Source organism: Mobula birostris, chromosome 1, assembly GCF_030028105.1.
Source record: "Mobula birostris isolate sMobBir1 chromosome 1, sMobBir1.hap1, whole genome shotgun sequence".
In the NCBI taxonomy this organism is placed as follows: Eukaryota; Metazoa; Chordata; class Chondrichthyes; order Myliobatiformes; family Myliobatidae; genus Mobula; species Mobula birostris.
This window is the reverse complement of record NC_092370.1, coordinates 221,322,909-221,348,401: the sequence shown is the minus strand read 5'-3', so window position 1 is coordinate 221,348,401 and position 25,493 is coordinate 221,322,909. Positions and strand designations below refer to the sequence as shown.

The 25,493-nt window shown below is 44.3% G+C and overlaps 1 protein-coding gene across 10 annotated transcripts in view; it reads left to right on the top strand.

The window, feature by feature from the left end:
* The window catches only part of ttll5 (tubulin tyrosine ligase-like family, member 5), a 510,221-nt gene that overhangs the window by 72,361 nt on the left and 412,367 nt on the right, over positions 1 to 25,493 (top strand). For all 10 annotated transcript variants that reach the window (XM_072271858.1, XM_072271833.1, XM_072271823.1 and 7 more), the window contains exon 9: positions 4,777 to 4,861. In XM_072271858.1, coding sequence (XP_072127959.1) covers positions 4,777 to 4,861 — 85 coding nt within the window. The remainder of the gene's footprint in view (positions 1 to 4,776; positions 4,862 to 25,493) is intronic.

Sequence of the window (25,493 nt, the reverse complement as noted above, 5' to 3'; positions counted from 1 at the left end):
GCCTCCAAGATAGGGAATTACATTGGAGGTGTATCGACAATGTCAGCTGCTCAGTAATGACATTAAATATTTCAGGTGATGTTGGCTTTTTGCTGAACATTGAAAAAATAACTTGATGGAGAACCCCGCTTGTTGTCCTCCCAATGGTGGTAACCTGCCTCAATGCCTATCATCCAATGGTACTCACATCCACTATGATGTACTGCTTTGTGAGGTTGCTGATGAAACATATCAACTCCTGCCTGAAAAGCGACTAGGATCCACTTCACTCCATTTTGTCTAACATCACAACAGGTCGACAGCAGATGCCATTTCATTGGCTCTTAACTCAACTCTAGAACATCTGGATAACAAAGATGTATTATACCTCATTGACTACAGCTCAACATTCAGTGATATCATTCTCTCAAAACTAATCAATGAGAATGAAACATCAACTGTACTTTTTTCCATAGGTGCTGCCTGGCCTGCTGAGTTTCTCCAGAATTTTGTATGTGTTGCTTGAATGAGCTTCGAGACCTTGACCTCAATAGCTCCTTTTGCAATTGAATGCTCGATGTCCTCACTTGCACATTCCAGTCAGTTCAGATTGGCAACAACATCTCCTCCGCAATCTTCATCAGCACAAGTACTCCTCAAGGCTGTGTGCATAGATCCCTGATCTGTTCGCTTTACATTTCTGACTGTGTGGTAAACACAGCTCCAATACCATATTTAAATTTGCTGACAACACCACAGTTGTTAGCTGAATCAAAGGTCGTGACAAATCAGCATATAGGAGGGAGATTGAAAATCTTGCTGAGTGGTGCCACAACAACTCCTCACTTGATGTCAGCAAGACCAAGGAGCTGGTTATTGACTTCAGGAGGAGGAAACCAGAGGCCCATGAGCCAGTTTTCATCAGGGGATCAGAGGTGGGGAGGGTCAGCAACTTTTAAGTTCCTTAGTATTATCATTTTGGAGGATCTGTACTGGGTCCAGCACATAAGTGCCATTATGAAGAGAGCACGGCAGCATCTCTGCTTAGAATTTTGCAAAGATTCGGTATGACATCTAAAACTCTGACAAACTTCTATGGATGTGTGGTACAGAGTATATTGACTAGTGCATCACAGCCTTGTATGGAAACACCAATGCCCTTAAATGGAAGATCTTTAAAAAAGTAGTGGATACAGCCCAGTTCATCATAGGTAAAGCCTTCCCCACCATTGAGCAATTCTACATGGAGTGGAACATCCATCATCAAAGGACCCCCACCATCCAAGCCATGCTCTCTTCTCGCTGATGCCATCAGAAAGTTGCTACAGGAGCCTCAGGACCCAGACTTCCTGGTTCTGGAACAGTTATTACGCCGCAATCATTAGCCTCTTGAACCAGAGGAGACAACTTCACGCCTCATTATTGAACAGTTCCCACAACCTATGAACTCACTTTCAAGGACTCTACATTTCATGTTCGTGATATTTATTGTTTATTTATTATCCCTCAGGAGTTTCCTCATTTTCTTAAGCTAGACAAATAGGTAAACTCCAGTCCTGGCATGGTTGTAGTTTGAAGGTGGTTTTAGTTACAGTATGCAAGGAGTCAAGTAAAAAGACAGTACTACTTGGCATTTTCATGAAAGATAGATTGAAACACTGATCAAAACTCCCTCAACTTCCAACAAAGTGCTTCCAACTGACAGCGCCAAAATGAAATATACAAACAATATAAAATGGCCGACCTGACAACAAAAGCTAATTGCTTAACAATGCAATAATAAGTAATCAACCACAGTTGTGAACTTGCAAGTAAGCAGTGAGGTCTAGTAATTAGAAATAAAATAACAAATTACATCAGGAAGTACATAACACTCCCCGCCTGGTATCTGTAAAAGATGCCACCAACTGAACTCATGGCTTTCACAGAAAAAGCATTAAACATATTAGAGTCAATGCTCCTGATCAATTGCGTAGTCAAATATTTAAGAGTAATAAGACCATCAACTGGATTCGAAATACAGGAGTAAAATTTTGTCCTCAAGAGGGATCACTACCCAAACTTCGATATAAGCCAGTTAAATCATATCAGATATACAACGTTGAATGCAAAACAAATCTGTACAAACTTAAAATATTGTTTCGGTTTTTATAGATTTGTAACCAGAGTTCACGTTTCAATCATTTTCGGACAGTCTATTTTTCCAGTTATTCTGTTTGTTTTCTTGCTAAAGACATCATGTTGCAGACTGCAGATAATAATGGTCTTGCTTGACCTAAGTTATCCTGGGACTGTTGCAGATATGCCATCCCTTGCAGTCACTCTTTCTTGCAAATGATTTAGTCATATGCATGAGTCTTGCTGTAGCATGTGACGGCAATTGCCAACTTGAGAACTCCTCAAAGCGTTTAGGGTCTAACCAGCTGCTGGAGATGTTAGTAGCATGGCATGTGACCTGTGGACAGATCTCAGCATCAGATTCTGGGTCAATCAGATCAAATTGTAGAATAGTAGCCTTTAGTCAGTCAGTAGGATGCGTTCTTCACTAGGCTTGAGGTTGAGGTCTTCAGTGGCATTGGACAACATGAACTTCCAAACCCAGTAATATTCTGGCTTATCATCGAATTTTGTGAGTCCAGCTGTCAGCAGGTCATAATGAGCTATGAATCTTGCAAGATCTGACATATTGTGATTTGGCTGGGGTTCATTGGGGCTGTTGAGCATTTTACCAGGAGGTTGAGCAGCGTCATCACCTTTGTTATGCTATGGTACATAGGAGCCTTGGAATCTACTATTACATGGCTGCATGTCTCCTTCGTACCTATGGGCGAGAGAGTGGCCGGTCAATGAATGTTATGAGGTATATGCCTGTTCAGTGTAAGTACGAGCATTAGAAGAAGTCAGTCTCTGTTCTGTCCTGTTTGGGTAATAGGTGTCGAGTTGTGTTATCCTGAGGAAGAGAAGCCTCCCCCCAAACCTTGCAGTCTTTATTGGCTAGACTAAGTCTTCAGTGTCTGCTGGTGGGTGGGTATTAACATAAGCAGACTGGTCTTGAAAATACTTCGTAGTCCTCTTGGCTGAATGGCATGGTGAGTTTGATCTAGCATCATCATTATCAGCTGCCTGCTCCAAGACTATCTCAAAAACCTTGGCCTTGGCTAAAGTTGCCTCTGCCTCTTTTTCATGTTGCAGTGCCTCTAATGTGGCTTCCATGCGGGATTTCTCTATATTGAATTCAGTCTGTCTCACTTTAACAACAATTTCTATTTGTGCAAATGATGCCCTGGCTAGCGCTGCTTTGGCCCTTGCATGGGTTTCCATCATCACTATGCTGGCTGCTGATCTGCTAGTCTGTCTCGATAATCTAGACGAACGCAACAAACACACTGACCTGGTTTCAAGTCTCCTCTTCTCCATTGCTGACACTTTAACTTACTGTAATGTGGGAACTTGCAGAATCAATATCTTTTATGGAATCACCATTGAGAGTATCTTTCCACTTGGCTGCTTGTTTACTGTGACATGTTGGTGAATAATAAAATCACCTTCAAACCATAGCTGTGCTGGGACTGGAGTTTACTTATCTGTATAGCTTAAGGAAATTGGGAAACTCTTGAGCGAAGGCAGAATAGTAAAAAGACACTCTCAACTGTGATTCTGTTTCCCAGTTTTCTTAAGCTAGGCAGGTAGGTAAACGCCAGTCCAAGCGTAGTTGTAATCAGTTTTGCTATTCACCCACACGTTGCAGTACGAATGGAGACAAGTAAAAAGACAGTACTTTTTGGCATTCTCACGAAAGGTAGATTCAAACACTGATCAAACCTCCCTCAACTTCTAACAAAGTGCTTCTAACTGATAGCGACTAAATGAAATGTACAAACAATATAAAATGGCCAACCTGACGACAAAAGCTAATTGCTTAGCAACACGATAATAAGCAGTCAACAACAGCTGTGAAATTACAAGTAAGCGGTGAGATCTAGTAATTAGAAATAAAATAACAAACCACATCAGGAAGGACATTTCTTCTTCCTCTTCCTCTTCATCCTCCTCTGTCATCCTCCTCCTCCATCCTCCTCCTCGTCATCCTCCTTCTCCTCGTTCTCCTCCTCTTTTGTTTCTTTTTGTATTTGCAGTTTGTTGTCTTTTGCAAATTGGTTGTTTGGAGGCAGTCTTCCATTAATTCTATTGTGTTTCTTGTATTTACTGTGAATGCCCACAAGAAAATGAATCTCTGGGTTGTATATGTTGCATATAATTACTTTGATAATAAATTTACTTGGTACTTTGATCATCAGTGTTCAATGGGCGGCAAGGTAGCATAGTGGTTAGAATATCACTTCATAGCACCAGCAATTGAGGTTCAGTACGCTGCTGTCTTGAAGGAGTTTGTATGTTCTCCCATGTGTGTTTCCTCCCGAGTGCTCCGGTTTTCTCCCATGTTCCAAAGACAAAAATTTACGATTAATGAGCTGCGGGCATACTGTGTTGACATCGGAAGCATGGCAACACTTTGGGGGCTGCCCTGCACAATACTCGCTGATTTGATTTGACACAAACATCTCATTTCACTCTGTTTTGATGTGCATTTGACAAGTAAAGCTAATCTTTAAAAATTTAATCTCATCTAAATACAGCCTCGAAACTCTCAGTTCTACAGCCAAGGCTTCTCATGTGTTTGAATCTTCTAATACTGAGGCTGAACCAAATTGCCATTTCATGCATTTAGATGTTCAGTTCCGTGTCTAATCACTGTGTGTTCAATTGTGGAGCTAATTATTTCCTACTTACCAACAGACTTCAAGTTTGATGTGCGGTTATATGTTCTGGTAACCTCCTTCGACCCTCTGGTGGTGTATCTCTACGAAGAAGGACTGACAAGGTAGGGATCTTTTATTTTATGTAAGGGCCATGCAGTCAGTGTATGTTTATACAGCACTTCAACCCAGTTGTTTTCTGACGATAAAAGCAAAATAATGTTAAAAGGTAACAATCCAACAGGTATAGTTGTGCTGCGTGGGAGGGTGCCATTTGAAAGGAGGATGGAGGGGCAGAGGCATGTAAGGGAGGATTCAGGTGGTGAGGGGGCTTCTGAACACTGCCTTCAGTTGTGGTGAGGGTGTTAGAGGCAGCTGAGATGTACAGAGGGATCTTGGGGTCTAAGCTCAGAGCTTCCTGAAAGTGGCTGCAAAAATCATTAGGCTGATAAAAAAGGCATCTGGCAAGCATGCCGTTATTAGTCAAGGCACCGAGTTCAAGAGTCAGGAAGTTATAAAACTTTGATTGTGCCACATCTGGAGCATTGCATTCAAATTTAGTCTTCCCATTACAGGAAGGATGTGCAGGCTTTTGAGAGGCTGCATGAGAAGTTTATCAGGATGCTCCTTGAATTAGAAGAGAGTTGGATAAACTTAGGTTGTTTTCTCAGGGATGGCAGTGACTGAGGGAAAACTTAATAGAGCTAAATAAAATTGAGATACACAGATAGAAAGCTGGTACCTTTTTCCAGGATGGAAATATCTAATAGGAGAAGGTATGCATTTGAGGTGAGGGGGTACATTCAAAGGAGGTGTGTAGGATTTTTTTTTACACAGTGTTGGGTAGTTGGTGTTTGCTGATCAAGATGATGGTAGGTAGAGGCACTTAAGAGGCTCTTAAAAATCTTAAAGATTAGCTTTTTTGTCAAGTACATTGAAACATACAGTGAAATGTATCATCTGTGTCAACACTCCAAGGATGTGCTGGGGCACCACATTTCTAGCACCAGCATTGCGGATATCGTAACGCTTTACAGCACCAGTGATCAGGTTTCAATTCCAGCCACTGACTGTAAAGAACTTTGCTCATTCTCTCCATAACCGCTTGGATATAACCATATAAGCAGATAACAATTACAGCACGGAAACGGGCCATCTCAGCCCTTCTAGTTCGTGCCGAACTCTTACTCTCACCCAGATATCTTCTGGGTGTTTCGGCTTCCTCCTACATTCCAAAGATACACCAGTTAGGGTTAGCGAGTTGTGAGCTTGCTACGTTGGCGCCAGAAGCATGGCATCGCTTACAGACTGCCTCCAGTACAATCCTTACTGATTTGATTTGATGTACATGTGACAAAGCTAATTTGTATCTTTAATCTTTAATTGACTACAGGCTGTGTACACTAGCACTGTGTCCATCAATGTTTGCGTCCACCAAGAGGTGGCTCTGGATGTGTGGGAACAGGTCCATGGTTTCCAGGACCTTGCGTGAACCTTTATTCACTGAGTGCAATGTGATACAACTAGGGGCAGACTGGCAGGGAGTATTGGTCTTGTGGAGTTTTAGTGTATGGTTCATCCTCTGATGTGTTTCAGTGAACAAGTTAGTAATGCCTTGGAGCTTGGCTTCTGAGTGCAGTGTGGTATACTTCAGTGAATGAGTCGGCGATGCCGTGGAGCTTGGCCTCCACTCAAACATGGAGTGCATGCAAACACAGGCATTGATTATACCTTGTTGCTCAGCAACTGAGGTTGGAGTGGCCTTGGTTTAGAGGTGTTTGAAATAGGATTAATTTTTTGCAAATTTCATTAGTTTACTACCCTCTGCTGACATCCCCACATCAAGGCTCTTGTTACGTACAGTCAACCACATTAAACAGGCTGTATTATTTGCCCAACACCAGAGGGCTCCACTTTATGGACTCTGTCCACACTTCTTGCTGCCTCAGTGAAGCAGCCAGTACAATCAAAGATCCCACTCACCCAGACATTGGGCAGAAAATACAAAATCCTGAAAGTACGTACCACCAGGCTCAAGGACAGCTTTTACCCTGCCATTATAAGACAATTAAATGATTCTCTTATACGATAAGACCACAAGACAATAAAACATAGGAGCAGAATTAGGCCACTTCGCCCATCAAACCTGCTCTGCCATACCATTATGGCTGAATTATTATCCCTCTCAAACCCATACTTCCTCTTTCTCTCCATAACCTTTGATGCTCTGACTAATCCAGAACTTATCTGTGGTAATGAATTCCATTGATTTACGATCCTTTGGCTAAAGAAGTTCCTTCTCATCTCTGTTCTAAATGGACGTCCCTCTATTTTGAGGCTGTGTCTTCTGGTCCTTACCACCACCCCTCACCCACATACTTTAGGAAACATCTTTCTCCACGTCCACTCTATCTAGGCCTTTAAATATTTCATAGGTTTCAATGAGATCCTCCCTCATTCTTCTTAACCCCCCCAAGTACAGGCCCAGAGCCATCGAACACTCTTCATATGTTAATCCTTTAATTCCTGGAACCATTCTTGTGATTCTCCTCTGGACCCTCTCCAATGCCAACACATCTTTTCTTAGATAAGGGGCCCAAAAGTACTTACAATACTGTGGTCTGATTAATATAATGCCTTATAAAGCATCAGCATTACATTCTTGCCTTGAAAGTCTAATCCTCTCAAAATGAATGCCAACATTGCATTTGCCTTCCTTACCACTGACTGAACCTGCAAGTTAACTTTTAGTGAATCCTGCACAAGGATTCCCAAGTCCCTTTGCATCTCTGATATCTCCCTATTTAGAAAATAGTCTTTGGGTTTATTCTTTCTACCAAAGTATATGACCATACATTTCCCTACACTATATTCCATCTGCCACTTCTTTGCCCATTTTCCCAGTCTACATCCTTCATCAACACTACCAGCGATCACTACCACCAATCCTTCATCAACACTACCACCAATCTTTGTATTGTCCGTAGATTTGTCCACAAAACCATCAATTCCGTCATCCAAATCATTGACATGTAACATGAAAAGAAGCGGTCCCAACACCAGCCCCAGTGGAACACTGGTACTCACTGGTACTCTCACTTTTTGCCTCCTGCCACTTAGCCAATCTTCCATCCATGTTAGTATTTTTCCTATAATACCATGGGCTTGTTCATTGGAGTATTGCGCAGACTCAACAGGAACGTTCCTGTGCAGGTCCGACAAAGAGCTTGAAAAAGCAGCAAGTTTTTTGATGGGAGTCATTGATTGGAGTACTGCACAGATGCAACAGGAGCATTCCCACACAGGTCAAATAAATATTTTTGATGGAAAACCCAGTCTCTATAAAAGAGAGGTACCACCTAGCAGAGCGGTCATCGTGGGAGCGGCTGGTGTCAAAGTAGTCTGAGGCAGAGCAGGAAGGCTTTGGCTCAAACAGGGCTTTGGCGAGTCTAACTAACAGGCAGAGTCTAGCTAAATTTATTCCTTATTTCTTATTTAAATCTTGAGAGAATAGGGGTTATGTCTACAGAGCCGGTGTTCTGTTCTGGGTGTCAGATTTGGGGTTTCCAGGAGACTCCCTGCTTCCCTGATGGCCACATCTGCCCCAGGTGCATGGAAGTGCAGCTCCTTAGACACCATGTTAGGGAACTGGAGTTGCAGCTCGATGACCCTCAGCTTGTTAGGGAAAGTAAGGCAGTGACAGACAGGAGATACAGGGAGGTGGTCACCCCAAGGCTACAGGAGACAGATAAATGGGTGACTGTCAGGAGAGGGAAAGGGGAACATCAGATAGTGGAGAGCATCCCTGTGGCTGTCTCCCTCAACAATAAGTACTCCATTTTGAGTACTGTTTGGGGGGGTGGAGGGGAACCTACCTGTGGGAAGGAACAGTGGTTGTGCCTCTGGGATTGAGTCTGGCCCTGTGGCTCAGAAGGGTAGGGAACTGAAAAGGATGGCAGCAGTTATAGGGGACTCTGTTGTCGGGGACAGATTGGCGATTCTGTGGACGAGAAAAGGAAACACAGGTGGTAGTTTGCATCCCAGGTGCCAGGGTCTGAAATGTTTCTGGACGCGTCCACAATATCCTGAAAAAGGAGGGTGAGCTGCCAGAAGTCGTGGTACATATTGGTATCAACGACATAAGAAGAAAAAGGGGAGGAGGTCCTGAAAAATATAGGGAATTAGGAAGGAAGATGAGAAGCAAGACCTCGAGGGTAGTAATCACAGGATTGCCGCCTGTGCCACGCGACAGTGAAGATAGGAATAGAATGAGAAAAATGTGAGGTGAAAGAATTGGAGCAGGGGCCATGGATTCAGACTCGGGGATCATTGGGACCTCTTCTGGGGCAGGTGGGATCTGTACGAAAGGGATGGGTTGCACTTGAATCCGAGGGGTCCAATATTCTTGCAGGTAGGTTTACTGGAGCTGTTGGAGTGGTTTAAACTAACATGGCAGTAGGATAGGAACCAGGATGATAGAGCTGAGGATGAGCCAGTAAGCTTACAAGTAGGTGTTGGGTGTAACTTGAATGTAAGGACAAGCCAATGATTGGATACAAATGCATACAGAGCAAAGAGTTAAATTGTACCACTGAGGCAAAATTCAAAAGTGCGAAGAATGCGGGAGCGAAGGTGATGTATTTAAATATGTGTAGATTTCGGAATAAGGTGGATGAACTCTGGTGTAATTAGAGATTGGTGGGTATGACATTGTGGGCATCACAGAGTTGTGGCTGAAAGAAGGCCACAGCTGGGAGCTTAACCTCAAAGGATATGCTTTCTATCAAAAGGACAGGCAGGAAGGCATAAGCAGTGGTATGGCTCTGTTGGTAAGAGAAGGAATTACATCTTTAGAAAGAGGTGACATGGTCTCAGAGAATGATGAATCTTTGTGGGTGGAGTTAAGAAATTGCAAGGGCAAAAACATCATAATGGGAATCATATATAGGCCTCCAAATAGTAACCAAGATGTGGAGTTGAGATTGCAAAGGGAGCTGGAAAAGGTATGTAATAAGGGTAATGAGACAATGGTAATAGGGGGCTTTAATATGCAAGGGGTTTGGGAAAATCAAGTTGGAGTTGGATTGCAAGAGGGAATTTGTTGAATGCCTACGAGATGGCTTTTTAGAGCAACTTGTACTTGAACCTACTCGGGGAAAGGCTATCTTAAATTGGGTGTTGTGTAACAACCCAGATCTTCCTGGGGAGCTCAATGTAAAGGAAGCCTGAGGAGACAGTGATCATAATATGATTGAATTTATACTGCAATTTGAGAGGGAGAAACATGACTCACATGTATCAGTATCACAATGCAATAAAAGGAGTTACAGAGGCATGGGAGAAGAGCTTGCCAAGGGGGGGTTGGAGGAGGGATGCTGGCGGGAATGTGGCAGAGCAGAGACAGCTGAAGTTTCTGGGAACAGTTCATGAGGCACAGGACAGATGTGTCCCACAGACGAAGGAGTTCTCAAATGGCAGGGCTAGGCAACCATGGCTGACTTGGGAAGTTAAGGACTACATAAAAGCCAAGGAAAGGGCATATAAGGTTGCAAAAGTGAGTAGGAAGCTGGATGACTGGGAAGCTTTTAAAATCCAACAAAAGACAACTAAAAAAATATAAGGAAAAAGAAGAAATATGAAGGCAGACTAGCAGGATATCAAAAGTTTTTTTTCAGTTAATTAAAGAGTAAAAGAGAGGTGAGAGTTGATATTGGATCACTGGAAAATGATGCTGGTGAGGTAGTAATGGGGGACAAAGAAATGGCAGATGAACTCAATGGGCACTTTTCAACTGTCTTCACTGTGGAAGACACTAGCAGTGTGCCAGTGGTCTGTGAGTGTCAGGGAGTAGGAGTGAGTGCCATTGCTATTACAAAGGAAAAAGTACTGGGCAAACTCAAAGGTCTTAAGGTGGATAAATCACCTGGACCAGATGGACTACACTCCAGAGTACTGAGAGTTTGCTGAAGAGATGATGGATCTATTGGTCATGATCTTTCAAGAATCACTCAATTCTAGCATGGTCCTGGAGGACTGGAAGATTGCAAGTGTCACTCTACTCTTTAAGAAGAGAGGAAGGTAAAAGAAAGGAAATTATAGGCCAGTTAGCCTGAGCTCAGTGATTGGGAAAGTGTTGGAGTCTATTATTAAGGATGAGGTTTCGAGGTACTTGAAAACTAATGATAAAATAAGTCAAAGTCAGCTGTAAAGGGAAACCTTGCCTGACAAATCTCTTAGAGTTCTTCGAGGAAGTAACAAGCAGGTTGGATAAAGGAGAAGCAGTGGATGTCATTTACTCGGATTTTCAGAAGGCGATTGGTAAGGTGCCACACACCTTGATAAGGTTTGATAAGATACTGGCATTGATAGCAGAATGGCTGACAGGCAGAAGGCAGCGAGTGGGAATAAAAGGACACTTTTCTGGTTGGCTGCTGGTAAGTAGTGGTGTTCCTCAGGGGTCAGTATTGGAATTGTTGCTTTTCACATTGCTTGTCAATGACTTAGGTAATGCAATTGATAGCTTTGTGGCAATGTTTGTGGATGATACGAAGATAGGTGGAGGGGGAGTTAGTGGGAAGTTAGTGCTGAGGAAGCAATGCGATTGCAGCAAATCTTAGACAAATTGGAAGAATGGGCAAAAAAGGTGGCAGATGGAATACAGTGTTGGGAAATGTATGATAATGCTTTTTGATGAAAGGAACAATAGTGTGGACTATTATCTAAATGGGGTGAAGTTTCAAACATCAGAGGTGCAGAGGGCCTTAGGAGTCCTCGTTCAAGACTCGCAGAAGGTTAATTTACAGGTTGAGTCTGTGGTAAAGAAGGCAAATACAATGTTGGCATTTATTTCAAGGGAAATAGAATATAAAAGCAAGTAAATAATGCTAAGTCTTTATAAGACATAGGTTTTGGCCACACTTAGAGTTTTGGGCACCATTACTCAGAAAGGACATGTTGTCATTGGAGAGAGTCCAGAGGAGGTTCACAAGAATGATTCTGGGAATGAAGTGGTTAACATATGAGGAGCATTTGGCAGCTTTGGACCTGTACTCATTGGAATTTAGAAGAATGTGGGAGGATCTCATTGAAACCTACCGGGTGTTGAAAGGATTAGAGTGGATGTGGAGAAGATGTTTCCTATGATGGGGGTAGCCAGAACTAAAGGGCATAACCTCAAAATTGAGGGGCTATCCTTTAGAACAGGTAAGGAGGAATATTTTTAGCTAGCGTGTAGTAAATCTGTGGAGGCCAAGTCCATGCATACATTTAAGACGGAAATTGATTGTTTCCTGATCGGTCAGGGCATCGAAGGATATGGTGAGAAGGCAGGTGTCTGGGGGTGAGTGGGATCCGGGATCAGCCATGATGGAATGGCAGAGCAGACTCGATGGGCTGAATGGCCTAATTCAGTTCCTATGTCTTATGGTCTTAATTGTCTTATTTTGTTAAGTAGCTTCACATATGGCACCTTGTCAAAAGCCTTCTGAAAATCTAAGTAAACAACATCCACTGACGTCCCTCCCCCCCCCCCCATCTATCGTATTTGTTATTCCCTCAAAGAATTCCAACAGATTTGTTAGGCAAAATTTCCTTTTAAGGAAACCATGCTGACTTTGGCCTGTTTTATCTTGTACCTCCAGGTACCCCCTAACCTCATCCTTAATGACGGATTCCAATGTCTTCCCAACCACTGAAGTCAGACTAATTGGCCTATAATTTCCTTTCTTTTGCCTCCCTCCCTTAAAGACTGGAGTGACAGTTACACTTTTCTGGTTATCCGGAACCATGCCAGAATCTAATGATTCTTGAAAGATCGTTACTTTGTCTCTACAATCTCTTTAGTTACCTCTTTCTGAACCCTGGGGTGTAGTCCATCTGGTCCAGGTGATTTATCTACAGTGCCTTCAGACTTTTCAGTTTGTCAAGTACCTTCTACTTAGTAATAGCAAGTACACTCACTCCTGCCCACTGACGCTCTTTAATTTCTACATACTACTTGTGTCTTGCGCAGTGAAGACTGACGCAAAATGCTAATTAAATTTGTCCGCCATTTCTTTGTCCCCCATTGCTATCTCTCCAGCGTCATTTTCCAGTGGTCCGATATCCACTGTTGCCTCTCTTTTATTTTCTATATATCAGAAAAACTTCTGTTATCCTAATTTACATTATTTTATTTATTTATTCAGCAATACAGTGCGGAGTAGGCCCTTCTAGCCCTTTGAGCCATATCGACCTAACAACCCTTGACAAACCCAATTAACCCTAACCTAATCGCGGGACAATCTACAATGACTAGTTAACCTACCCAGTATGTCTTTGGACCATGGGAAGAGACCAGAGTACCCAAAGAAAACCCAAGCAGTCCACAGAGAGTGAACAACAGGAATTCTGCAGATGCTGGAAATTCAAGCAACACACATCAAAGTTGCTGGTGAACGCAGCAGGCCAGGCAGCATCTCTAGGAAGCGGTACGGTCGATGTTTCAGGCCGAGACCTTTCGTCAGGACTAACTGAAGGAAGAGTGAGTAAGAGATTTGAAAGTTGGAGGGGGAGGGGGAGGGGGAGATCCAAAATGATAGGAGAAGGCAGGAGGGGTAGGGATGGAGCCAAGAGCTGAACAGGTGATTGGCAAAAGGGATACGAGAGGATCATGGGACAGGAGGTCCGGGAAGGAAGACGGGGGTGGGGGGGGAACCCAGAGGATGGGCAAGGGGTATGTTCAGAGGGACAGAGGGAGAAAAAAGAGAGTGAGAGAAAGAATGTGTGTATAAAAAATAAATAACAGATGGGGTGCGAGGGGGAGGTGGGGCATTAGCGGAAGTTAGAGAAGTCGATGTTCATGCCATCAGGTTGGAGGCTACCCAGACGGAATATAAGGTGTTGTTCCTCCAACCTGAGTGTGGCTTCATCTTTACAGTAGAGGAGGCCGTGGATAGGCATGTCAGAATGGGAATGGGATGTGGAATTAAAATGTGTGGCCACTGGGAGATCCTGCTTTCTCTGGCGGACAGAGCGTAGGTGTTCAGCAAAGCGGTCTCCCAGTCTGCGTCGGGTCTTGGCAATATATAAAAGGCCACATCGGGAGCACCAGACGCAGTATATCACCCCAGCCGACTCACAGGTGAAGTGTCGCTGGACACCTACGCTCTGTCCACCAGAGAAAGCAGGATCTCCCAGTGGCCACACATTTTAATTCCACATCCCATTCCCATTCTGACATGTCTATCCACGGCCTCCTCTACTGTAAAGATGAAGCCGCACTCAGGTTGGAGGAACAACACCTTATATTCCGTCTGGGTAGCCTCCAACCTGATGGCATGAACATCGACTTCTCTAACTTCCGCTAATGCCCCACCTCCCCCTCGTACCCCATCTGTTATTTATTTTTTATATACACATTCTTTCTCTCACTCTCCTTTTTCTCCCTCTGTCCCTCTGAATATACCCCTTGCCCATCCTCTGGGTTCCCCCCCCCCGTCTTTCTTCCCAGACCTCCTGTCCCATGATCCTCTCGTATCCCTTTTGTCAATCACCTGTTCAGCTCTTGGCTCCATCCCTCCCCCTCCTGTCTTCTCCTATCATTTTGGATCTCCCCCTCCCCCTCCAACTTTCAAATCTCTTACTCATTCTTCCTTCAGTTAGTCCTGATGAAGGGTCTCGGCCTGAAACGTCGACTGTACCTCTTCCTAGAGATGCTGCCTGGCCTGCTGCGTTCACCAGCAATTTTGATGTGTGTTCCACGGAGAGTGATGTGTGTTGCTTGAATTTCCAGCATCTGCAGAATTCCTCGCGTTTGCGAGAGTATATACACAGACTCTTTAGAGAATTGACCTCTGAATGCCCTGAGGTGTAATAGCATTGTGATAACTGCTACGCGACCGTAGTGCCTAATTGGCTAGCTTATCTTCCTAGCTCATCTTTTCTGTCCTTACAGATTTTTAGTTGCCTTCTGTTAGTTTTTAAAAGCTTCCCAATCCTCTAACTTTTGTTATATTACATGCCCTCTCATTTGCTTTTATGCTGTCTTTGACTTCCTTGTCAGCCACAGTTGCCTCATCCTCCTTTTAGAAAACTTCTTCATCTTTGGGATGTATCTATCCTGTGTCTTCCAAATTGCTACCAGAATCTCTAGCTGTTGTTTTTCTGCCATCATCACTGCTTGTGTCCCCTTTCAAGCAATTCTGGCCAACACTTCTCTCATGCTTCTGTATTTCCCTTGACTCCACCTTAATACTGATACATCTGACTTTAGCTTCTCCCTCTCAAACTGGAGGGTAAATTCTATCACATTGGCATCATTTCCTGTTGAGGATTCCTTTACTTAAGCTCTCTAAGCAAATCTGGTTCATCACACAACACCTAATCCAGAAATGCCTCTCCGCTAGTGGCCTCAACCACAAGCTGCTCTAAAAAGCCATCTCATAGGCACTCTACAAATTCAATCTCTACTGTTCAGAGGCCTGTATGTATCTTCCAGTAGGGTCTTTTAACCCAGTTTCTTAATTCTACCCACAAGGACTCTACATCTTCCAATCCTGTGTCACCTTTTTCTAAGGATTGGATTTTCATTTTTTACCAACAGAGCCACCTGTCTGTCTACCTGTCTGTCCTTTCGATGTATTGTGGATCCTTGGATGTTAAGCTCCCACCTATGATCTTCTTTCTGCCACACTCAGTGATGCCCACATCATACCGACCAATCTCTTAACTGTGCTACAAGATCATCTACCTCATTCTGTATACTGTGTACATTCAAATATAACATCTCCAGTCCTGATTTCATCACTCTTTTCAATGTTGCTCCCATGTTACACTTTCTATCATCCCACTGACTGCAATTTTCCTCTATCATCAGCTTATCCTTCCTCACAGACTCACCACGGACTTCATCTACTTGCATACCAACTACTTCATCCTCTGGCCTATCACTTTAGTTCTCATCCCCCTGCCAAATTATTTTAAACCGACAGCTCTAGCAAATATGCCTGCAAGGATATTGGTCCCCTTGGGTTCAGGCAGGTGTAACACATCCTTCTGGAAAAGGTCATACCTTCCTAGAAGAGATCCCAATGATCTAGAAATCTGAAACCCTGTCGCCTGCACCAATTCCTCAGTCACAGATTCATTTGCCAAATCATCCTATTCCTGCACGAACAAGAGAAAATCTGCAGATGCTGGAAATCCAAGCAACACACACAAAATGGTGGAGGAACTTGGCAGGCCAGGCAACATCTATGAAAAAGAGTAGTTGACTTTTCGGGCCAAGACCCTTCAGCAGGACTGGAGAGAAAAAGATGAGGAGTCAGAGTTAAAAGGGAGAGTAGGAAGAAACACAAGGTGATAGGTGAGTGGGGAGAGGTGAAGTAAAGAGCTGGGAAGTTGATTGGTGAAAGAGATACAGCGCTGGAGAAGGGGGAATCTAATAGGAGAGGACAGAAGGCCATGGAAGAAAGAAAAAGGGGGAGGAGCACCAGAGGGAGGTGATGGGCAGGCAAGATGATAAGGTGACAGAGGGAAGAGGGATGGGGAATGGAGAAGGAGGAGGGGGCATTAAGTTCGAGAAATCAATGTTCATGCCAGCTGGTTGGAGGCTATCCAGATAGAGTATAAGATCTTGCTCCTCCAATGTGAGTAGCCTCATCACAACAGTAAAAGAGGCCATGGATGGACATGTTGGAATGGGACTGGGAAGTGGAATTAAAATGGGGGCCACTGGGAGATCCCGCTTTTTCTGGCAGACAGAGCATTGGTGCTTGGCCAAGCAGTCTTCCAATCTATGTCGAGTCTCACCGATATACAAGAGGCCACACTGGGAGCACTGGATACAATAGATGACCCCAACAGACTTGCAGGTGAAGTGTCGCTTTACCTGGAAAGAATGTTTGGAGCCCTGAATGGTAATGAGGGAGGAGGTGTGGGAACATCCCTGAACCCTGGCACCTAGGAGGCAGCAGACCATCTGGGTTTCTCTTTCATGTCCACAGAATATCCTTTTTGCTCCTCTATCTATGGAATCCCCTATCAGTACTGCACTCCTCTTACCCCTTTTTCCCTTCTGAGCCACAGGCCAGACTCAGTACCACAGAGATCGTCGATGTGTCTTCCACCTGGTAGATCGTTTCTCCCCACCGACAGTATCCAAAGCAGTATACCTATTATTGAAAGGAATCGTCACAGGGGTACTCTGCAATGGCTTTCTTTTCCTATTCCTCCTTCTGACAGACACCCAGGTACCTTCTTTATGCAACTTTGAGGCAACTACCTCCATGTAGCTCTTATCTATCACTTCCTCATTCAACCGTATAACCTGAAGATCATCCAGCTGCAGCTCTAGTTCCTTAACATGGTCTCTAAGGAGCTGCAGTTGGATGCACTTCATGCAGATGTTATTATCGGAGAGACTGGATGTCTCCTAGGGTTCCCACATCTCACACATAGAACATACTACTAACCCTGGATCCATTCTCACCGCACTTGCTATGTACTGATGAGGAAAGAAAGGGAAAATAAACTTACTAGGAATTTACTTCGAGCCTCTTGTCTTTTTTTGCCCAAGCCTGTTGAGCCAAAACTTGACTATGACAATGCCCACTTCAACAACAGCTTATCATGCAAAGGCTGCTCCACTTACACCTCGCTTCTTCTTATTGGCCTTTGTCTAGTGCCCAATAGATCGTTATGATTACAAGCTGCTGAAAGTCCCGAAATGCCCCAAGCTTTTGTTTAAACCTCGTGCCACCTCAGCCAAACAAGCTACTGCTTGCGATAATTATAGCCTGCCAAATTGTCCTGAAAGGCCGAGCTCTTTTTAAACCTCATGCATCTCAGCCAAACAGGTGACTGCTCACAGTGATTGCAATGTGCTGAAAAGTCCCAAATGGCCCTGAGCTCTTTTTAAACCTTGCACTGCCCCAATCAAACAAACAATTGCTTGCGATGATTGCAGCCTGCAGATAAGATGGGCTCTTGACCTCACAATCTACCTAGTTATGGCCTTGCACTTTATTGTTTACCTAAACCACAATTTTTCTGTACCTGTAACAATTTATTCTACATCCTGTTCTTCATCAAGATGTAGTGGATTCCAGTTAATTGCACCATAGGTTAATCGATGTAGCTGCTTATTTGGGACAACTCAAAGATAAAAAATCAATCGAGAAATTTGTTGGGATTCCCTTCATGTATTTTAATTCGACACTGTTCCGCTTAATTGGAGCAGGAGTCTGTTGCCGAACAGGTTCTAGCTATCAGCCATGCACACTTGTGTGGCAATTAGATGCTTAGAGCAAACAGTTTTAAAGTAGTGTCAGTTGTGTGTGTTTGCGTTTAAAAAGCAGTTATTTTTGACACTGATCATTGGCAAGAAATAAGCAATAAGACAATTTGGAACTGTTTTGCTCACTGTGGTTTCAAGCATTCGGGCTTAGAGATGCTGGAAACGGCCAGGGAGTGAAAATTAAACAATTTCACTACTGCAACAAGTTAGGAACTGTGAAGAATTTGAAGATAGTAACAATCATCTTGAATGCTAGTGAAAATGAAGATTTGGAGGATGCAAACAAAGACAGCATTGTATGAGAGCAGTCCATTATCTGCACTGTGTCTGTGCACTGATTTGGTCATTGCAGATACTGGCTGAATTCCTCCATTGGTGACTATTAGCAGCAAATACATAGTTTTAGTAGCACTGTAGTAATATTGGTAGTGTTCTTATTTGTTCTGTATTTCATTTAAATACATAAATTGTTACTCAGTTAAATGGTAGTTTGTATTTTTTAATACTTTTTAACTATTTTCCTGAAATTTTGACTAATCGGAGAAGTTGCTTAATTGGGCCAAAATGTACTGATCCCGATGTGTCCCAGTTATCTTGGTCACTGAACTCTGTAATGATTTAATCTGTGTGAACAATATTCAAGACAAGCCTTTCACTGTATCTTGGTACATGTGACAATAACAAACCAGTTCCAATTACAGAAATAGACACTCTATTATGAGCCATGTCAGGCCAATGGTTAGCTTCCATCTCCTGCTTCACCTTTAAGACACCAAATATCCCAGTATCTAAAACTTACACAATGGTTTCTCTGTTGAGGTAGCCTAGTTTTCTACCGTTTGGTGCTTACTCTGGATTTGCCCTTGAGCTGGAAAACCACTGTTCATCTTAGTTGGCTTCATCTTAATCGTATCAGTTGCTTTTCTTGAGATTGCAAGACTCTGTTGGTTAATGTGCAACGCTGCATGTTCAATTCACTGGTTTATGGGCGAATGGCAGGGTGGACAGCAGGGGAGCAGCATGGCCTTGGTTGTAATGAAAACTAGGCCTCAAGCTGCAGCGTTGCCTGTTTGCAGCTGCCCAGGAGAGTGGCGCAGGAATCGGTGTGCTCCACCAGTGTGCCAGAGGTGGGGTGGCACAGCATATAGGCTGGAATTGGTGCTGCCCTGCAGTGTTTGCCTGGCAGAAGACAAGATTTATTGTGCTTGACTGCAGATTGCTGCACCATACATGGACTCAGGGACACTTGCACTAATATTCCTTTTCTTTTTGTTTTGTTACTTTATTTTACTGCTATCTTGTATGTGCTGTGTGTGCCTTGTGCTGTGTATGCCTTCTGGTACTGTGTGTTGCATCTTGGTCCCAGAGTAATGTTGTTTTGTTTGGCAGTATTCATAGTATTCAGGTATGGTTGAATGACAATTAAGCTTAAACTTGAACTTGTGAATAATGCTATTCCCATTTGGACCACATGATGGCAATTGAATCTACCATTTTTGATATCCACCAACTGCAAAACTTGAAGAATTGAAGGTGTGTGTGTGTTTATATACGCCTACATGTACGTGAGGTATTATATTCTGTAACTGGCCTCTCACTTCATTGTCAGCCACCAACCGTCTCACCCCCTGTCTATCTGTTGGAAACCTTTTATAGCACCAGTGACTTGTGCTCAATTCCACTGCTGTCTGTAAGAATTTAGAACATAAAGCATAGTACATTGCAGCACAATGCAGTCCCTTTGGCCCACAAAGTTGTGCTAATCTTTTAACGTACTCTAAGGTCTTTGTAACCCTACCCTTCTACGTAGCTGTCCATTTTTCTATCCTCCATGTGCCTATCTACGAGTCTCTTAAATGTGAGTAATCTGTCGCTCCTGACAATATGTTCCACACTCGGACTACTCTTTACGTATGTGTGATATTTCATTAAATACCATGCTATATCTCAATTAAAGAATTCACTGAAGTGGATGTAAGAGTAGATATTTGGAAAACTTGGAGCATTGCACTGACCTGCTGTATAGCTCTGGCTGTCCAGGACACTGTATAACCCCTCACAGTGCTCTGGCTGTCCAGGACACTATGTACAATGCCTCATACTACCCTGGCGGTTCAGTCCAGAGTATTAAGTTTTACAGTTCTCACTGGGGACACAATGATAGTCGTATATTTGCAGAACATCTGATTCTTTGCAGCATTGTTATATGCTGCAAAATAGCATTAATATTGTTTACTTTTTAATTTGTGCTGTAAATGCACCTTATGCTAAATGTCCAAAGAACTGATTGTGGACCTCAGAAAGGGTAAGATGAGGGAGCACACATCAGTCCTCATTGAGGGATTAGAAGAAGTGAGCAACTTCAAGTTCCTAGTTGTCAATATCTCTGAGGATTTGTCCTGGACCCAACATATTGATGTAGCTACTGTGACGACAGACCAAATTATCAGAAGATTGATGCCGATAAGAGGACAATGGGGGAACATTCAGAAATGTTAATGAGAGACGAGGGGGATTAACGAAAAGGAGACACAGTTCCGAGTATTGTCAGAGACCGGTGGCTTTGAACCCTGAACTGTTTGAAGTTTGATGGGCAGGCGATACCCCAGCAGGGGGATAAAAAGGGACAGGTTCGCTAAGGCAACGGACACACGACACCACGAGGTAACGAGACCCTGGAAGCGGTGTGCCCTCACAAGTTGGTGGGAGTTTTAGAGGTCTGGTCGCGTGATCAGCCATAGACGCACAGGATGGAAAGATACGGTTGGGCGGGAACCTGGTGTGTGTGTCCGCCCTTGCCTGGGTGCCGGGTTCACCGCAGAAGAACAATCATATCTGGAACGGAGGGGTCACAGTCGGTGACCTCAGAAGACATTACAAAGGGCTCGCTCGAAAGCTAACTGCGAGGAATATTGAATGTTTGGAATCCGTTTTGAATATTCATTCGCTTTCGCTCTCTCTCTTCTCTCCGCCCCAATGACACAACAGTGATTACTGCGAACTGAACTGAACTAAATTGAACTGAACTTTGCGTCACTTGAAACTGATCATTTACCCCTAGACTGCGATAGAGCTTGATTGATCCTATTATCCTAGTTCCGTGTACATGTGTGTTTATTCATTGCTAACCTGTTGCATTTATATCCTTACTATTAGAGTAGTGTGTTGCTTATTTCTTTAATAAAACTTTCTTAGTTCCAGTAACCAAGACTCCAACTAAGTGGTCCATTTCTGCTGGTTTGGCAACCCAGTTATGGGGTACGTAACATAAGTAGGGTTCTTGTCCGCGATTTTGAACACTAAATTTGGGACGGGGTAAATTGATTGGGTTAAAATTCCCGAAAGAAAGAAAAGGCAAACAGCAGAAATGGAGATTGAGGAATTTCTAAAGGCGCCGACCTCGGAGGCATTAGAGGATGCCAGGAAAGCGGAATTGGCAGCTGTGGCCAAACGGTTGAATCTTGTTAAGGGGAAGTCGACAATGAGGAGAGAGGAGATACACAGAGCTATCGTAGAGCACTATGTATCTAAAGGTGTGTTTCCCCAAGGGGAGCTGGAGGTGATATCTATTGGAAAACCTGGTGGAGACGCAGTACAGGTGCAGCTTGAAAAATTGAGACTCGAGCACGAGTTCCGGGTACGGCAGCTAGAACACGAAGAGAAACAGTTAGAACGACAACGCGAAGAGAGGCAGTTGGAGCGAGAAGAGAAACAGAGGGAAAGGGAATTCGAGCTGGAGAGGTTAAAGATAAGGGCAGCAGGGGCCCATGCCGAACCAAGGTGGAGGGTTCAGGGCGACCCAGGAGGTTAGGCTGGTTCCCCCATTTGACGATACGGATGTGGATCGGTACTTTCTCCATTTCGAAAAAGTTGCTGCAAGTCAGGACTGGCCGAGGGATAAGTGGGCTGTTTTGCTTCAGAGTGTACTTAAAGGAAAAGCCCAACAAGCTTACTTGGCTTCGTCCGCAGAAGATGCCCAGAGGTATGAGGTGGTGAAAGAGGCCATCCTCAGGACTTATGAGTTGGTCCCGGAGCCATACCGGCAGAGGTTCCGGAATGTGAGGAAGCAGTGGGACCACACGTATTTAGAGTTTGCCCGTGAGATGCAGACATATTGTGAGCGTTGGTGCGCCTCGAGGGGGATAAATGGGGATTATGAGAGACTGCTACAGCTGATCCTGATTGAGCAGTTTAAAGGTTGTGTCCCTGACGGTATGAGACCCTACCTAGATGAGAAAGAGGCAGCCACTTTAGCCTCAACTGCTAAGTTAGCGGATGAGTACGCGTTGACACATAAAACGAAGTTTGCCCCGAGTAAAGGCTACCAGAAGGGTAGTCAGGACGGCGGGGAGAGTCCGCCAGAAAAATCAGAAAGTAAGCCGGGGACTAGTGAGAAGGATAAGGTAGACCGGGAGCAGTCTGGTAGGAAGTCTCCTGGGGTCGTATGTTATAATTGTGGGAAAGTCAGACACTTTGTGTCCAGGTGCTTTGCCCCAAAGAAGGAGACGGAAAGGGAAAGGCGGCGTTTCCGACTGGCTGTATTGAGCTGGTAAGCAAACTGCTAGGAGAGAAGAGGTCTGCCAAAGTTCAGGAAGGGCGCGAGAGGTTTATCTCGGCCGGATTGGTGTCGGTGAAGGAGGGATTAAACCCAGTTCCAGTACGGATCTGGAGAGACACGGGAGCGTGTCAGTCATTGATATTAAAGAGTGTGTTAGACTTTAGTTCAGAGACCGAGACTGGGAAAGTCAGGATCATAAAAGGCATTGGGAAAGGGACTGAGGCAGTACCTTTGCACCAGATACACCTAAAAAGCGACTTGGTCTCTGGACCAGTCACGATCGGGGTGAGGCCCGAACTACCGATGAAAGGCGTGGAAGTCTTACTCGGTAATGACCTCGCCGGCGGGGAGGTGTACCCAGCAGTGAGCTTGACAAGTCAGCCTGTCAGCATTGAGGCCCCGCCCATGGACTCACAGGTTTATCCCATTTGCGCAGTGACTCGGCGTGTGTCCAGGAAGGCTGCCGAAGTAAATTTAGCTGAGACGTTTCTACCAGCCTTGTACCGGGGGAGGTAGAAAGTGAAAAGAAGGAGCGTAGTGAAACAGGAGAAAGTGAGGGAGTTGAGGCAGACTTAGCATTAGCAAGGAAGGACTTTGTACAGACGCAGGAGCAAGATGAGGAGCTGCGGGTTTTGGCGGAGACAGCTCTCTCTGAAGCAGAATTAAAAAGAGAGCCAGTAGGCTATTACGTGGAGGGGGGAGTGCTAAGGAAGACAAGGAGACCAAGTACCGTGCCCACAAATGAGGAATGGGGGATGGTGCCAAAAATTTATGGGGATGAGATTCTTAACCTGGCCCACAAGATACCCCTTGGTGGACATTTTGGGGGGAGAAAAACAGTCGACGGAATCATGAAAGAGTTTTACTGGCTGCACAGGAGGAAGGATATTATTGACTATTGCAGACGTGAGTTAACACAGTTTGAGGCTATTAACATGTTAAAAGCTCACCACGATCAGAAAACAGATCTAGCTGGTGATATCATGAAAATTAATGAGGCTAGGGTGCCACCTGATAAGGGGAAAACCCATTTTGAAAAGATAAGTGTGGTGCTGACCAGATGGGAGAATTCTATTGTGTTGACCAACTTTGCTGATGAGTTCTCTCCCTTAATCCCCGAACAAAGTGACCCGCTAAGAGAGCGAATTAAATGGCACGCCCACATAGGTCCAGATGTCCCGAGGCGATGCAAAGAGCTGGGACATGGAGCTGTTGCCACGTCAGGTCAGCCTAGTGAGTAACACCCCTATAGAATGATTAATTCAGTGACAAACGGGCTAAAGAACCCAGAAGTGTATATTGGCGATGTAGTGGTCTGGAATGACACGTGGGAGGAGCACATTACGGCGGTAGAGGAGCTGTTTAAATGGCTGTCTGAAGCCAGCCTGACAGTGAACCTCGCAAAAAGTGAGTTCGACCGTGCGAAGGTCACTTATCTGGGATTTGTGGTAGGACAGGGGCAGCTGGCTCCGATGCAAGCTAAGCTGTGGGCAATCTCTGAAGTCCCCACCCCGACAGACAAGAGAGCCCGGAGAAGGTTCTTGGAGATGGTGGGGTACTATCGGAAGTTTTGCAGAAAAAAAACAACTTTGCGGATAGTACCCACCCTCTTACTAAGCCCTTACCAAAGAATGCTAAGTTGGTATGGGACGACCCTTGTTATCTGTGTCCGGGGCGAAAACCACTGAGAAGTTACACTGATCACAATTCATTAGTGTTTTCGGCCACTATGAAGTTTGCTAAGTTGGAGCCTGGTTTTAGAGGATTATTAAAATAACACATATAAAAGGAACAGAAAATGTGATTGCTGACTGTCTGTCAGGTGTTGACAACTTAGAAGTCTCTGTATTAGCCAAATAGCTGATAAACATGTATATTTGTGTGTATCTGATAGTGTATTCATGACTATATTTTTACCCCGGTAAAAATCCTTTGAAGAATAGGGGTGTGACGACAGACCAAATTATCAGAAGATTGATGCCGATAAGAGGACAATGGGGGAACATTCAGAAATGTTAATGAGAGACGAGAGGGATTAATGAAAAGGAGACACAGTTCCGAGTATTGTCAGAGACCGGTGGCTTTGAACCCTGAACTGTTTGAAGTTTGATGGACAGGCGATACCCCAGCAGGGAGATAAAAAGGGACAGGTTCGCTAAGGCAACGGACACACGACACCACGAGGTAACGAGACCCTGGAAGCAGTGTGCCCCCACAAGTTGGTGGGAGTTTTAGAGGTCTGGTCGCGTGACCAGCCATAGACGCACAGAGTGGAAAGATACGGTCGGGCGGGAACCTGGTGTGTGTGTCCGCCCTTGCCTGGGTGCTGGGTTCACCGCAGAAGAACGATCGTATCTGGAACGGAGGGGTCACAGTCGGTGACCTCAGAAGACATTACAAAGGGCTCGCCCGAAAGCTAACTGCGAGGAATATCGAAGGTCTGTTTGGAATCCGTTTTGAATATTCATTCGCTTTCGCTCTCTCTCTTCTCCCCGCCCCAATGGCACAACAGCGATTACTGCGAACTGAACTAAATTGAACTGAACTTTGCGTCACTTGAAACTGATCATTTACCCCTAGACTGCGATAGAGTTTGATTGATCCTATTATCCTAGTTCCGTGTACATGTGTGTTTATTCATTGCTAACCTGTTGCATTTATATCCTTACTATTAGAGTACTGTGTTGCTTATTTCTTTAATAAAACTTTCTTAGTTCCAGTAATCCAGACTCCAACTAAGTGGTCCATTTCTGCTGGTTTGGCAACCCAGTTACGGGGTACATAACACTACAAAGAAGGCACAGCAGTAGCTATATCTCATTTGGAGTCTGAGGACATTTGGTTTGCCACCAAAGGCACTCGCAAATTTCTACAGATATACTGTGGAAAGCATTCTAACTGGCTGCATCACCATCTTGTGTGT